Below are 15481 nucleotides of genomic sequence, written 5' to 3' on the forward strand. Positions count from 1 at the left end.
TTTACGCACAGCAAGGTCCCACAAACAGCAATGTGATAATGATCAGATAATCTGTTTTTAGTGATATTGGTTGAGGGATAAATATTGGCCAGGACACTGGGGAGAACTCCCATTGTTTTTCTTCAAAATAGTGCCACAGGATCTTTTACCTCCACCTGAGAGGGACAGTGTAACATCTCATCCGAAAGACGGCATCTCCGACGGTGCAGCGCTCCCCCAGTACTGCACTGGGAGTGCCAGCTTAGATTTTGTGCTCTAGTCTCTGGAGTGCAACTTGAACCCATGGCCTTCTGACTCAGAAGCGAGAGTGCTACCAACAAAGCCAAGGCTGACACCTAATCGAAAGCATCCTAATTGTGCCACTTTCTTGCGTTAAGCAGGAGACAGTGCTGGCAGCCTTGCCGTAACTGCCAGCACGGTGAGACTCATTGCTCTGCACCGATGCAGACTGGCCATGGCTGGTGCACATGCGTAAAGGGTTGGCATCACAATGTCACTTGGGACACAACAATCGTGTGCCCAACGCGGTCATTATCGGTAAATGGGCAGCTGGCACCAGGACAGAGCCCGTTCACTGGTCCCAGGAAGGTCGCCAGCAGTCCTGAACATCCAGTGAAAAAAATAAACAGGTCTTCCGGGCTACATATCCACAAAAGAAATTGGCAAGCTTATCTTCACGATACCACCAGCGCATGAGACTAGGGTTGCCAACTTTGGTTGGACGTATTCCTGGAGATTTCAACCCTTCACTTCCTGCCTCCAATTGCCCACCAGGCCAACCAGCCTTCCCCCCGCCCCCCCCCATCTCCAATATTTTTATAACTAATAATAACAAAAAAAATGAAGAAAATAAACACACCATTTTTTCTAATGCTCCTTTGATTTTACTCCTGGGTTGCTCACCGCAGTGTCCAGGAGATTAAAATCCATAATTTGTGGAGGCTCCAGGACAATCCTGGAGGGTTGGCAACCCTCCATGAGAGCCAAGCTACAGGAACTGGCACCCGAAGAACAATATGAAAGCAGCTCAAGAGAGACGACTGTGGATAAGGTGCACATGACAGCTTTAGGGAGAATGAAGAGTTAATTTAGGCAAATGTACAAGAACAATGCGTTTATTATCCAGCTGGACTGTTACTCACGGTACGGATGCTGAACACCACCGTTCAAAGAGAATGTGATCCTTTAAACCATCTTCCCCCACAGCCCTGCGTCAATTCACGAGCTGTCCAAACCCCTCTGCTGCCTGAACGTGTTACACGCTTCAGTGAGTTTCGAATTAAAATACACTAGACTCCATCTTCCCCTCCCCTGTGCTGACGCAACCCCCGGTGGTGAGTCTGACACAAGCGTAGCCAACTGTTACAAAAATGTACACATTACCCTCTGGCATTGCCCTAAAGATGAACATGAGTTACTGCATAAATAATTTCTGTGTGGAATTTTTGCCCACATCAACAGCCATTTTATGACTATGCGAACTGGTTTAATGAGAAAATGATAGAACCAAGAGGTAAGTAATGTCTTTTATATATATATATATATATAAAATAATAATTAATTCATTCCAAAAGATATAAGGTTGTGGAATCCTGTCTCATGATGAGCAGAAGGGAAAAAAAATAATAATTAAAATGAAAAGTGAAATGTGTTTTAAAACTAGAGAGGAACAGATTTTATACTGTTTTGCCTCTGCCACGTCATCACCATTGTTGCCAGTGAGTGAGGGACTGAACAGGTAAATACCAGTCAGTGAGAAAGGGACTGTACAGGTAAATACCAGGCAGTGAGAGAGGGACTGTACGGGTAAATCACCAGGCAGTGAGAGAGGGACTGTACAGGTAAATACCAGACAGTGAGAGAGGGACTGTACAGGTAAATACCAGTCAGTGAGAAAGGGACTGTACAGGTAAATCACCAGGCAGTGAGAGAGGGACTGTACAGGTAAATACCAGTCAGTGAGAGAGGGACTGTACGGGTCAATACCAGTCAGTGAGAAAGGGACTGTACAGGTAAATCACCAGGCAGTGAGAGAGGGACTGTACAGGTAAATACCAGTCAGTGAGAGAGGGACTGTACAGGTAAATACCAGTCAGTGAGAGAGGGACTGTACAGGTAAATACCAGTCAGTGAGAGAGGGACTGTACAGGTAAATCACCAGGCAGTGAGAGAGGGACTGTACAGGTAAATACCAGTCAGTGAGAAAGGGACTGTACAGGTAAATACCAGGCAGTGAGAGAGGGACTGTACAGGTAAATACCAGTCAGTGAGAGAGGGACTGAACAGGTAAATACCAGGCAGTGAGAGAGGGACTGTATAGGTAAATACCAGGCAGTGAGAGAGGGACTGTACGGGTAAATACCAGTCAGTGAGAGAGGGACTGTACAGGTAAATACCAGTCAGTGAGAGAGGGACTGTACAGGTAAATACCAGGTAGTGAGAGAGGGACTGAACAGGTAAATACCAGTCAGTGAGAGAGGGACTGTACAGGTAAATCACCAGGCAGTGAGAGAGGGACTGTACAGGTAAATACCAGTCAGTGAGAGAGGGACTGTACAGGTAAATACCAGTCAGTGAGAGAGGGACTGTACAGGTAAATACCAGTCAGTGAGAGAGGGACTGTACAGGTAAATACCAGTCAGTGAGAAAGGGACTGTACAGGTAAATACCAGGCAGTGAGAGAGGGACTGTACAGGTAAATACCAGTCAGTGAGAGAGGGACTGTACAGGTAAATACCAGTCAGTGAGAAAGGGACTGTACAGGTAAGTGCTAATCAGCGATGGAGGGATTCTATGATGAGCACCAGTGAAGAAGGGACCTAATGGAGAGTACCAATCAGTGATGGTGGGACTTTACAGTGTGTACTTAACAGTAATTGCCAGCATCAATCAGCGATCAAGCGTCTCCACAATGATTACCCTTATTAAAAATATATTTTAAAAAAATAATTCGCTAAAGTGTTTTTGCTTTTGGAATCTTTGTTTTCAGGATGATTTTACCCCTCACCAAGTAAACAAACAAGCATCCAGAACAACTGGAATACACCATTTCCGGGGTAAAGGTCTCACCCCATATTTGAAAGATGTAACAATGCATGCAAACTGGGCATTGCTGTATAGGAATTAAAACTCAATTTTTAAGAAATCAATTTATATTATTTAGTAACAAGAAAAACAAACTTACCTCTTGAGAGAGGAAAGGGATAATTTGTGCGCAAATTGTGCTCAGTCTCTTCACAATTTCTGCCTGTAACAAAAAAAAATGGACATGTAAATTTTGGATAATGCTACAGTTTAATCATGCTCCTTTGATACAATGATCAAACACACAGTAATGGTTGGGACAGTTTCTGTCTTCAGTCTGTGTGGAGCTGAGCCCAATTCTCATCACAGTAACGTTGCCCCTCATAGCATCCTGACATTTTCCGAGCCAATGGTGCATATATACAAGGTCAGAATTACCCTCGTCTCTGGTCCAGGGCCTATTTGTACCTGTTAACCTGAATAAACTATTTCATAGAATATAAATATTTACATTCTTTATAAATCACTGGTTAGGCCTCAGCTGGAGTATTGTGTTCCATTCTGGGCACCACACTTTAGGAAGGATGTCAAAGCCTTGGAGAAAGTGCAGAGGCAATTTACTAGAATGGTACCAGGGATGAGGGACTTCAGTTATGTGGAGAGACTAAAGAAGCTGGGATTGATCTCCTTACAGCAGAGAAGGTGACGGGGAGATTTAATAGTGGTGGTCAAAATGATGAAGGGAGAAACTATTTCCACTGGCAGGAGGGTCGGTAACCAGAGGACATGGATTTAAGATAAATGGCAAAAGAGCCGGAGGGAGATGAGAAGCAACTTTTTTATGCAGCAATTGTAATGATCTGAAATGCACTGCCTGAAAGGGTGGTGGAAGCAGATTCAATAGTAACTTTCAAAAAGGAATTGGATAAATACATGAAAAGGAAAAAAATTACAGGGCTATGGGGACGAGCAGGGGAGTGGGACTAATTGGGTCGCTCTTTCAAAGAGCCGGCACGGGTACGATGGACCGAATAGCCTCCTCTGTGCTTGGTTAGCTAGATAGATCGCTAGAGAGGGTTAGCTAGACAGGCAGACATAGATTTATACCAAAGAAACCTGCATAATTGCCTCCATGTAAATAGGGTGTAGGAGGTTATTTATAAGAGTGAGTAAATGAGGTAGGAATTGGTATAAAAAGCAAAATACTGCAGATGCTGGAAATCTGAAATAAAAACAGAAAATGCTGGAAAAGCTCAGCAAGTGAGACAGCATCTGTAGAGAAAGAAACAAAGTTAACGATTCAGGTTGAAAACCTTTCATCAGAACTGATATTCAATAGTAACTTTCAAAAGGGAATTGAATATATACTTGAAAACGAAAAAATTACAGGGCTATGGGGAAAGAGCAGGCAAGTGGGACTAATTGGATAACTCTTTCAAAGAGCCAGCACAGGCACAATGGACCTAATGGCCTCCTTCTGTGCTTGGCTAGCTAGATAGATAGCTAGAGAGGGATGGCTAGACGGTTTTCGACCTGAAACGTTAACTCTGTTTCTTTCTCCACAGATGCTGCCTGACTTGCTGAGCTTTTCTAGGAATTGGTATATGTCAGGCCTTATCTTTCGGGTGTAAATTGGGTGCATTGCTGACCAATGTGGCAGTGGGACAGCCTGTGCCCAATCTTGCCGAGCATTGTAATGCAATAAAATAATACATAAAACACCAGCATGGACCAGTTGGGCTGAATGGCCTGTTTCTGTGCTGTAAATTCTATGCAATTCTATGTAGTATAACATGGAGCGGTAATAACAAACCTCAGTGGTCAAAATGGAGGTGGTTAATGGCCATAATACAGGAGGCTATGGTAACACTCCAAACAGAAAGGCGTTTGTAAATGATGAACTGTACGCATTACTAAGGAAAAGAGATGCCGAGGGCTGGATCATTCTCCGGTGCTTTGTATCCAGCTCAAGCTTCATTCTTGGATGGCAGCTGAACTGCTCAAGTGTGTCTCAGCCCTGTTAACCCGCTCTCATTTATTCTCCATATTAACATGTGTGATTGTAGCATCTAGGTGGAAATTGGAAAAATTGTAGGTAAATGAATGCTGTTCCTTTAATTCTCAGAAATGGTAAATCGTAATAATGAAAATGACAACTAGAAGTAAGTAATAGCTGGGAGTACGTCAATGCATTTCATGGCTGTCACACTTCAATAGCCACTACTAGACAGTATGTACAAGGTAAATGATGCTGGAACTACTAGGGAAATTTTCCTGTCAACTGTATTCTAATTAAATATGTTTAACTGTTTCTTTTTAAATCAGTGAAAAGCTGTCCTAATTGCCTAGTGACTAAATACAACACCCACAGTGGTTCTAAGCTACAACAACTTGCATTTATATAGTGCCTTTAATGTAGTAAAACGTTCCATGGCGCTTCATAGGAGCGATTATCAAACAAAATTTGACACCGAGCCACATAAGGAGATATTAGAACAGGTGACCAAAAGCTTGGTCAAAGATGCAGGTTTTTCGAGCATCTTAAAAGAGGAGAGAGAGGTAGAGAGGTGGAGAGGTGGAGAGGAAGGAAATTCCAGAGCTTACGGCCGAGGCAGCTGAAGGCACGGCCATCAATGGTGGAGAGAAGGAAATCGGAGATGCGCAAGGGGCCAGAATTGGAGGAGCGCAGAGATCTTGGAGGGTGGTAGGGCTGGAGGATGTTACAGAGATAAGGAGGGGCGAAGCCATAGAGGGATTTGAACACAAGGATAAGAATTTTAAAATGTAGACAGATAAGAAGGACCCGTGCTGAATCCCAATTGCTAACACGGCTGCTTTGAAGCTACCAGATTTGATTTCTGGTCTGTTCTCAGCCAAGATATTACGACTGACTAGAGCATCTTTGGATTAGGGGAGGGAAATGAACTTTTTAAGAAATACAGGAGGATGGCCCATCAGTTGAGCTGGCTTAGGGCAAGCCTCCAAATTGGTACAGGGAGAAAAAACCAACCCCTGTGGCAGGACTGCTTTACACCGATTCCCCACCCACAACTCAAGGGAGATACACAGGAGGACGTAGAGTGCTGTGTTTACATCGCAAGGCCTCTGGTTTTGCAGCTCATCCTCTTCGTATGTGCATACTGGGATCACTCACACAGCTTCTTTATCAATAACAAGCCAATGTTTTGTACCACAGTCATTCACATGGGGGACGGACAAGGGGAGGGGGTGGCCGAGTTCTCCTGAGAGCAATTAGAGTACAAAGGCTACACTACAATCAGAGCAATCACAAACAGGTGACGCCATGCTCCTGAATAGGACCGATTCATTTGCATGAAGCAGTGGCTGTACCCACTTCTAATGAGCACATTACTCTAGTTTGTACACTGCTAAACAACCCACTTTTTTATTGATATTTCTCTATTCTTTTTTATTTCTCCCCTGAATAAAAGGCCATTAAGAGCACTTCACATTACATTCCCAGGCTGTTTGATCTATTCATTGAGTGTTCCAATTATATCTAATAACCTTTCTCACATCGGGAATGGTCTGGCTGAAGTATGTACATGAGTAAAGTTAGAACGGGACAGCTCTCAAGCACAAAATCTAGGCTAACACTCCAGTGCAGTTACTGAGGGAGCGGTGCACTGTCGGAGATGCCGTCTTTTGGATTGAGACATTAAACCGAGGTCCCGTCCGCTCTATCGGGTGGACGTAAAAGATCCCACGACACTATTTCGAAGAAGAGCAGGGGAGTTCTCCCCCCGGCGTCCTGGCCAATCTTTATCCCTCAACTATCATCCCTAAAATGAATTATCTGGTCATTATCACATTGTTGTTTGTGGGAGCTTGCTGTGTGCAAAATTGGCTGCCACGTTTACCTACATTACAACAGTGACTGCACTTCAAAAAGTACTTCATTGGCTGTGAAGCGCTTTGGGAGTCAAAGTCCTGAGGTCTTGAAAGGCACTATATAAGTGCAAATCTTTCTTTCTTTTGATTTTGTCAGTGCCCAGTTTATATGAAATGGCGCTGATGTCTGTTTGGGGACAGTACTGCTGTTGACACTGGTGTTGAGCTGACAGTCGGGAAGGTTGCCATTGGTATAAGGGCACAATGGGGGTGATGTTCACCTACACTGGCTGGGTGGTAAGACTGGCAAAGCGGATCGCCTGCCCATTGTAGAACCTGCCCAATGTTTCGTCCTATTAATTTCAATGAAGGTGAAAATAACCCTCACCGATATAACTCAACTTCCATCTTTCCTTCACAGTCGGCATGCAGTTGCCATATCTTTTTCAACGTTTGCTTCTAATAATGAGTTAAATTTACATATAGTAAATGTAGTTCCCCAGGTGGCTTAGTGAACGAGTGCACCAGCTGGTGTAGTCGTGTGTCACACGAGCCAGGACGATGCCAGGTTCGATCACGAGCTGCCTCAGCTGTTCTCAGGATGGGCTATGATTGGGTTTCGGCCCCTCTGAGCTGTGAAGCGGGGAAGTCAGTTAGGGTTCCCGATCCTGATTATTATCCGATGGTCTCTACTGGAGAGTGCGAGGATGTGGATGTCGGGCAAGCACAGATTTTGTTTTTGCCCCGAATACCTTATAAAACGGAGCCAGAGCACTGTACAGAAACTCTGCAAAGGGAAATATAAAACCTGTGCGGGTGGTCCCAGTGGGGATGGGTGGTGGGGGGCGGGAAGCACACTGGTGCGACAATACGCAGAGTTACAGAGCGTTAAGATACACAGTCATGCTCCATTTCCCAGAGCTAGACAGTGTTAGGATGCAGGGTCATGCGCGATTCGCCAGATGGTGAGTTACTCCTTTCAGCAGCGCCAACAAGAGGTGGCAGCAACCAGAGCCAGTGGGCGACCCTGGACCACCATCAGCTACTTTTCATTTTAATTCTTTCTCCCACTTTCCATGCCAACTTTCTCCCCTTCCCTCCTGCTGAGCCATGGTTCTGCGGGCAACTTGCCCAAGTGCCTATTATTCGCCCACCCTCTAAATATGCATACTTCTATGATCGGCGTATAGTAAAAGACAAGACTTGCATTTATATAGCGCCTTTCACGACCTCAAGGCATCCCAAAGCCCTTTACAGCCAATGTAAACTTTTGGAAGTACTGTCATTGTTGTAATGTCGGCAGCCAATTTGCGCACAGCAAGGTCCCACAGACAGCAATGTGATAATGACCAGATAATCTGCTTTAGTGATGTTGGATGAGGGACAAATATTGGCCAGGGTGCCGGGGAGAACTTCCCTGCTCTTCTTCAAAATAATGGCATGGGATCTTTTACGTCCACCTAAGAGGGCAGACAGGGCCTCGGTTTAACGTAATCAGGAGTGGGGTCAGATTCTGATTTTCCTCTCTCTCTAACTGTTGAGGCCAGTTGTAGCACTCTATCACATTGCCACTCCGCACGCCCGCCCGCAGGGATCCAACCTGGGGCCTTGCTAGTCTGTGTGTGGTTCACTGACTCCCTGTATAAACTCACTGAGCCACTAGGGGAACAATATGCAGTCTAATACCTGATTGCAAAGCAGCACAGGCAGTGGACTGAGAGCAGTTCATTGTCCAGGGAGAGTGGAGAACAAAGTAAATTACAAATAAAACAGGACAAAAACATGTGAACCGCCAATAATAAGGTACATCTTCCCGCAAATGTTGTTATTTTGAAGGAAAGACCGACACTCAATTCAGGAAACAGAGGCTGCAGAAATGTTTCATGTTAAAGGCCTCATGTCATCTTCCGGCTGTTTGAGGCATCAATACAATTAGAGCTACCGAGGCTATTGCCATAGCAACGGTATCTACAGGACATCACATGCTGCTGCTGCAAGCCAACTGCAAATCTCCTCCCGACTCAGGCAGCTGTAAGCAGGGGAAAGCCATGGGAAGGGGGGGGGGGCAGAGAAAGGGAAGAGGTTGAGTCTAAAATCATAAACATTTCATTAACCAGCTACCCAAGAGACTGCCATTGCTTTATACGATTAAATAAATGATTTCCAAACGTGATGTCAAACAAGCCCGCTTGAGCCCTTGGGCTTCTTCACAAGACAGTAAAACAGTGAGTAAATTAAACTGAAAGACCCTGCAAAATGAGAGTGCCACTGGGGACTAATGAGGAGTGATTCTTGTGAAGACTAGTGGTCTGGAAAAGGTTAAAATAAAACACTGGAAAATACAACTTCAGACATCAAACCTATTCTGATTGTGGCCAAACGGGACTTTTAGGCCTGGATTTTCCGATCTGCATTATTTTAATGCAGGCGTTAAACTGGTTTAAAATAGCACCACTCCATAAATCTAAGCTTTAAGCTCTAAAATGTTTGGCTACGGTTCGAGTCCTTCAGGGGTGGACTGGCTTCCCCCCCCCGAAAGGGCATGAGATTCGCATTAAAAAAGGAGGCACCGATAATATAGCGCCGAGGAACCATTCACGTGGGCATTCGGGAAATCTCCCAATTTCCCACATGGCCAGTCCGTCCCTGGTGTCCTTCAAGTGAGACATTAAAGCGAGACCCCTCCCACCTTGTTCTGAGTGGGTGTAAAAGATCCCATGGCACTGTTCGGAGAAGAGCAGAGGGTTCTCCCAGTCTCCCGGCCAATATTCCTCCCTCAGCCAAAATCAACCAAAGCAGATTAAAGGATCTTTCACCTCGTTGCCGTTTGTGAGATCTTGCCGTGTACAAAAACGGCTGCCGCATTTGCCTTATTTAACAAGTGACTGCACTTCAAAGCAATTAATTGTACGTCAAGCGCTTTGCGACATTTGTCTGATAAGGTGCCACATAAGTGCAGGTCTTTCATCCTTTCTTCTGCCCAGTCCTTACGCGAGCTGACTGCTTTCCCCACCGCGTGATCAATCCTCCATTTTACGTATCCGTTGTCAGGCCGTCTCACGTGTGCTCAAGTCCCTTATTTATTTCAAACCAGCCTTGGAAATCAGTACATTTTCTGCCCTGTTTTCAAATATCACAGCCACTGACTGGATGGGTGGTCATCCTTGTGAAAGAGAGAATTGAGAAGGGGGAGGGGGGATGGGAGCGGGGGATGAGGGAGGGAAATTTGACCCCACTTTTAACCTCTTTGCTGAGGTACAATATCCTACATAAACAAACCTATAGCAGAAACATTGCTTCTAATTGGCTGGACGTAGAAACACAGACAAGAGACGTGTCATTAAGATTCACACCATAATTAAACCTTGTTACACACACACTCCAATTAGGACTCATCCCGCTGCCACTATGTTTATCGCCTGTACAAGCACAATGCTTAAAAAAAGACACAAAATTTTCAAGCAGAGGAGGGCAGAGTATTTCCCATAATTCAATGTGATCCAAGCTATAAAAAAAAATTAAGATGGGGGAGGAAATGAGGTCTAATAATCAAAAGATAAATGAGAAAATTACCGCTGACCCAAAGCAAGTCATTAAGATACCTCGGTGAGCATTATTTGCCATTATACAGATCGATGGGTCGGGCTGCAGCAATGATCTGTCACAAACGTACACACGCTTCAGTAGCACATGAAAATTGCGTTCTCCTTCATTGTTTGTCACTGGGCACCGTGCCAGTTCCATTCCACTGGCGGCGTGCCTACTTTTTGATGTGCACACATATTCAGCCTGATTGATAGAGCAATGCGGCAGAACAAATTATGGCCATGAAATCGGTCCGGAGAGCTGGGAGCAGTTCCTGTCCCAGTGAGACTTCCATTTATTTGTATTATGATAGCAGCATCAGCAAGGTCACCGGCAGCCAGTTCCCAGAAAGCAGCCGTCCAAAGCTATTTACTCAGGACAAGTGCTCCGTTCTTTATTTACCCAGAAATCAATACTTCCCCTACCCTCAGTACATGATAAGTGGGAATGACAATGCGCCAATGACACAGCACATTGTGGCTGACAAGGTTAGTGGGGGAGGGGGGGAAGGAAAGAAAGAAGGTGTTGGGGAGAGAAAGCGATGGGACGGTGGTGACTAAAAAGAGAGAACTTTTATTTATATAGCGTCTTTCATAACCTCGGGACGTCCCGAAGCGCATGACAACCAATGAGGTACTTTTTGAAGTGTAGTCAGTGATGTAACATGGGAAAACACAGCATCCGATTTGTGCACAACAAGGTCCCACAAACGGCAATGTGATAATGACCAGATGATCTGTATTAGTGAGGAAAGGAAGAGGGAACTGAGGGAATGGTGATGGGGGAAGGGAAGTGAGGAGAGGCTGGTGGAGATGGAGATGGCGGTTAGGTGGGCAAGGGACTTTGACAGCTTCAGAAAAGCGCTGCTAAAGCGGACTCTTTGCGATGCTCGCCATCATTTAACTTTCCACCAGGTGCCATTCTCCATCAGGTGCTGGGACAGAGGTGGAGCCAGAAAAACTGACATCAGTCACGAGACCTCGCTACAGATAATTTTGAACAGACCATGGGAGGAACGCAGGGCCTTTTTGCAATCTATGGACCGGGTAACTGGACGGTTGGATGATATATGCCAGGTGTACGTGGGTTGGAGGAGCGAAGGATGGAGTGTCCGAGAGCTCTGGTGATTTTGTATGGCGATTTTTAACAGCACCAATCATTCTGCTACATGATGCATTTAAGGGGAGGTACTTCAGGGAGAAAGGAATAGAAGGGTATCCTGATAGGGTGAGATAAGTAGGCTCGAAGGAGGCTCGCATGGAGCATAAACACCGGCATAGACCAGTTGGGCTGAATGGCCTGTTTCTGTGCTGTAAAATCTATGTAATTCTATGTAATACAAGAAATTCAGTCCCTGCTTCTCCCAGAGCAAAGCCCGGGTGTTTTTTTTAAATTCCTAACAGCAAGTTCCACGTACTTGCTGCGAATGCAGTTTGTAAACATAAATGCCCCTCCTCACTGCCTATTACGCTGATCCTCCTTAGGGGACCAACCTCCGTGCACCACTCTCCCGTCTTTTCCTTTTCAGTCGGGCACGAGTCAACACTGGGCTCAGCTGTGTAAGCTGGAGAACCTATCGCCATTGAGTGCTGTCAGCTGTGCCCCTGTTAATGTGCCTTCACTTGAAGCCATTTTTATCACCTTGATTGAGGGCACTGAGCGGGGTAACCAGTCAAAACAATAAATAATCTTCATTTTACATTTTTGATCTAATGCCTTCAGGGCTGCAGTGGCAACCTCCTCCATTTAGAATTTATAACAAGTTGGGGATTATATAAAGTTGTAATGGAAATTCAATACATCAAGAGCTTGGAATGCAGTAAGATTGCAGCTTGCAACCTGAACTTAAGACAATGCAAATTGCCAAGATCGTCATTGCAATGTTTGTTTTGACTCCCCAATTGGTTACAATGAATTGAAGCAGAGATTACAAGGGTGATTGTGGAGACTCAAGGAATGCAATTTGAAAAGGAAAAATGTAGAAGGGCAATGGGGAGAAGCAGGGCAATGGGACTAAGTGGCTGGCTCTTTCAGAGAGCCAGCACAGGCGTAATGGGCCATAATGGCCTCTTTCTGTGCTGTAAAATGCTATGATTCTATCTATGATTAGATACTTTTCCCTCAATTTTCTCCACTCCGCTCATCAATGTGCTGACTTTTGCCAGGATGCCAGCTGCTGCCTGGTATCTCATCCAAGTGGCCATTATTCAACCGTGAGCCTTGGCAGTGAGTGTTGGCAGACTATTTGACATGGGGGGCATCACAGCCTTATCCCGTGCTCACCCAATGTCCGTACACTTTCCAGTTCAGATGACTAGACAGCAATAAGCAGGAGAAACTCCGGTTGGTTTTTCTCTTCCCTACCTGGGGGTGCTAAGGCCAATTGTAGCAGACTACTGCTGCCCTGGCCAAGATCAGCTACATCAGTACAGTCCATGGACCAAACCTGGGACCTTTCGGTTTGTATGGCAGCAGGTATCAACATTTATCAACTGGGGGAGGCCGCTAATTGGACTTAACTGCTGTTTTAAAGTTAGAGGTGCTTTTATAATTATGAAGTTCTTTCAATAGGGACGGAGATGAGGAGAATTTTTTTCTCTAAGAGGGTCGTGACTTTGTGGAACTCGCTTCCCCAGCGAGCGGTGGAGGCAGGGTCGTCGAATATTTTTAAGGCTGAGTTAAATAGATTCCTGATTAACGAGGGAGTTAAAGACTATAGTAGGTAGACGAGAAAGTGAGGTTGAGGTCACAATCAGATCAGCCATGATCGTATCAAATGGCAGAGCAGGCTCGAGGAGCCAAATGGCCTACCTCCTGCACTTAATTCGTATGTTCGTACGTAGAAGATGTTTTTACTTGTGGGGGAAACCAAAACTAGGGGCCATATATATAAGATAGTCACCAATAAATCCAATAGGGAATTCAGAAGAAACCTTTTTACTAAGAGAGTGGTTAGAATGTGGAACTCGCTACCACAAGTAGTTGAGGTGAATAGCATAGATCCATTTAAGAGGAAGCTAGATAAACACGTGAGGGGGAAAGAAATAGAAGGTTATACTGATAGGGTTAGATGAAGAGGAGTGGGAGGAGGCTCGTGCGGAGCATAAACGCCAGCATAGACCAGTTGGGCCGAATGGCCTGTTTCTGTGCAGTAAATCCTATGTAATTCTACGTATTACATTGGTCTCAGGAGCATGTTGGTGCCACTGGTTCCCCCACATGCAAGTCTCGCACACCTGTGACATCCTCAATGTAAACCCTGGCTGGATTCACATCTGGTAAAAAGAACCGGCCTTCACAGCAGCCGACCTTTATTGGGCCTCCCACTGGGTGTGCGAGGCCTACCGTTGGGATCCAGCAGCACATCTGTGTCCCATGTAATAGCAGCTTAAAATCACCAGCCCTTCCTCCTCTCTACTCAAGAGCCTACGTGTGACAGAATTGAGAATAACCATGGGTTCTGTCACATACTCTACATGTGTCACCAGTAGACATAAAAGAACTGTACAGGGCATCAGACAGGCTAAAATACATCATTTGTTCTGCACTCATTTGCTTTGTTCTAAAACACCATGTTCTGCACTGAATTATGTATGTATCTGTTCGCCGCCCACTGAGTCTTCTCAACTCATCATACTTTATCTGTTGACGTATCTAGGCTGACTTGTCTGCACAGAGTAAGAAGGCTATTAGGAGGGGGATGGGAGTCCACAAGAGTATGGAATAGGAAATGGGCTACTGCATTTAGTCATTCTGCCTGGCTGACTCAGAGTGTGATAATAATCAGGGTGGCAATTAGTGTAGCTTCAAATATAAAATATGATTTCTGTGGTGCAAAATACTACAATTAGAAAGTTCGGTGATGAGTCAAGAGGTCTTTTCGCCTTATTGATCGAGTCTCGAACAACCTCTATGTGCCGCTGTCCCCTCCCCCAATTACATTATTGTAAACAATTTTACAACACCAAGTTATAGTCCAGCAATTTTATTTTAAATTCACAAGCTTTCGGAGGCTTCCTCCTTCGTCAGGTGAACGATGTGAAAAAAAGATGTGAAAAAAATGTGAAAGATGTGAAAAAAATATGACTACCAATTACATTATGACTGCTCTCCCTGCAGACTGTGGGATAGAGACCACATTATGCCACAGGACAACTGATGCAGGATCCTCTCTGCGAAATTGACACCATTTTAAGTCATGGCGCAAAAATGGCAGCCCGTGGAATCAGATCAGAACCAGGGGGGGTGCCTAATCTTAGGCAGATTAAAAAGCCTTCAAAAACTGTGTCCATTCCTCCCCCTCAACCCATCGAGACTCCAAAGATTTTTTAATATTTGCAACAGCCATCAATGGCAGGAGGGCAGCCTCACCGGCATCAGCTGTTCTCATCCAAGGGGCCAGTTTAGGGTGATTGCTGGAATTATTAGGAGGTGGAAATAGCATTTGAGGGCCAGAAAGGTGACAAACAATGGGTCCACCCCCTAAATATTAAATCAGGAAACCCCAACTTACCTCAGCATTTCACTGGAGTCAAATCATTCAGGATACATTACAAGTGACTACACTTCAAAAGGTACTTTATTGGCTGTAAAGCACTTTGGGACCTCCTGCGGTCATGAAAAGCGTTTTATAAATGCAAGCCTTTCTTTTTAATAATTCAAAGGTGGAAATTTACAGAATTTGATTTTTTTTTTAATATACTGTATATTGTATTACAGCACATTGTGTCAGTCGCAGAGGAATTAAACGACAGCCTGGAATTGATCTCTTTTTCTCAAGTGGTTTCTGATTTCTCTGACCAGAGAGAGTACTCTGTGCTCATTTATTTAGATCACCTGAACTAGCCATGACGTCTTTTCTTCGGTTTAAAAAATTCCTGTGTAAAATCCACCTCATGACCTCAACAGGTAAAATTAACCCTGCTTCTTGCCAGGTTAGGGGTGGGAGAAGGGAGAGGTAACAGACCACTGCCCAATTGCTGAGGTTCAAAATACACTGTGCTCTTATTAAGCACACAAA

At 44.8% G+C, this 15481-nt stretch overlaps 1 protein-coding gene across 7 annotated transcripts in view; it reads right to left on the minus strand.

Annotated features, from left to right (window-relative positions):
- The window catches only part of LOC137299553 (transducin-like enhancer protein 4), a 184924-nt gene that overhangs the window by 125165 nt on the left and 44278 nt on the right, over positions 1–15481 (minus strand). For all 7 annotated transcript variants that reach the window (XM_067968377.1, XM_067968375.1, XM_067968374.1 and 4 more), the window contains exon 5: positions 3185–3247. In XM_067968377.1, coding sequence (XP_067824478.1) covers positions 3185–3247 — 63 coding nt within the window. The remainder of the gene's footprint in view (positions 1–3184; positions 3248–15481) is intronic.

Source organism: Heptranchias perlo, chromosome 29 (assembly GCF_035084215.1).
Source record: "Heptranchias perlo isolate sHepPer1 chromosome 29, sHepPer1.hap1, whole genome shotgun sequence".
NCBI lineage: Eukaryota > Metazoa > Chordata > Chondrichthyes > Hexanchiformes > Hexanchidae > Heptranchias > Heptranchias perlo.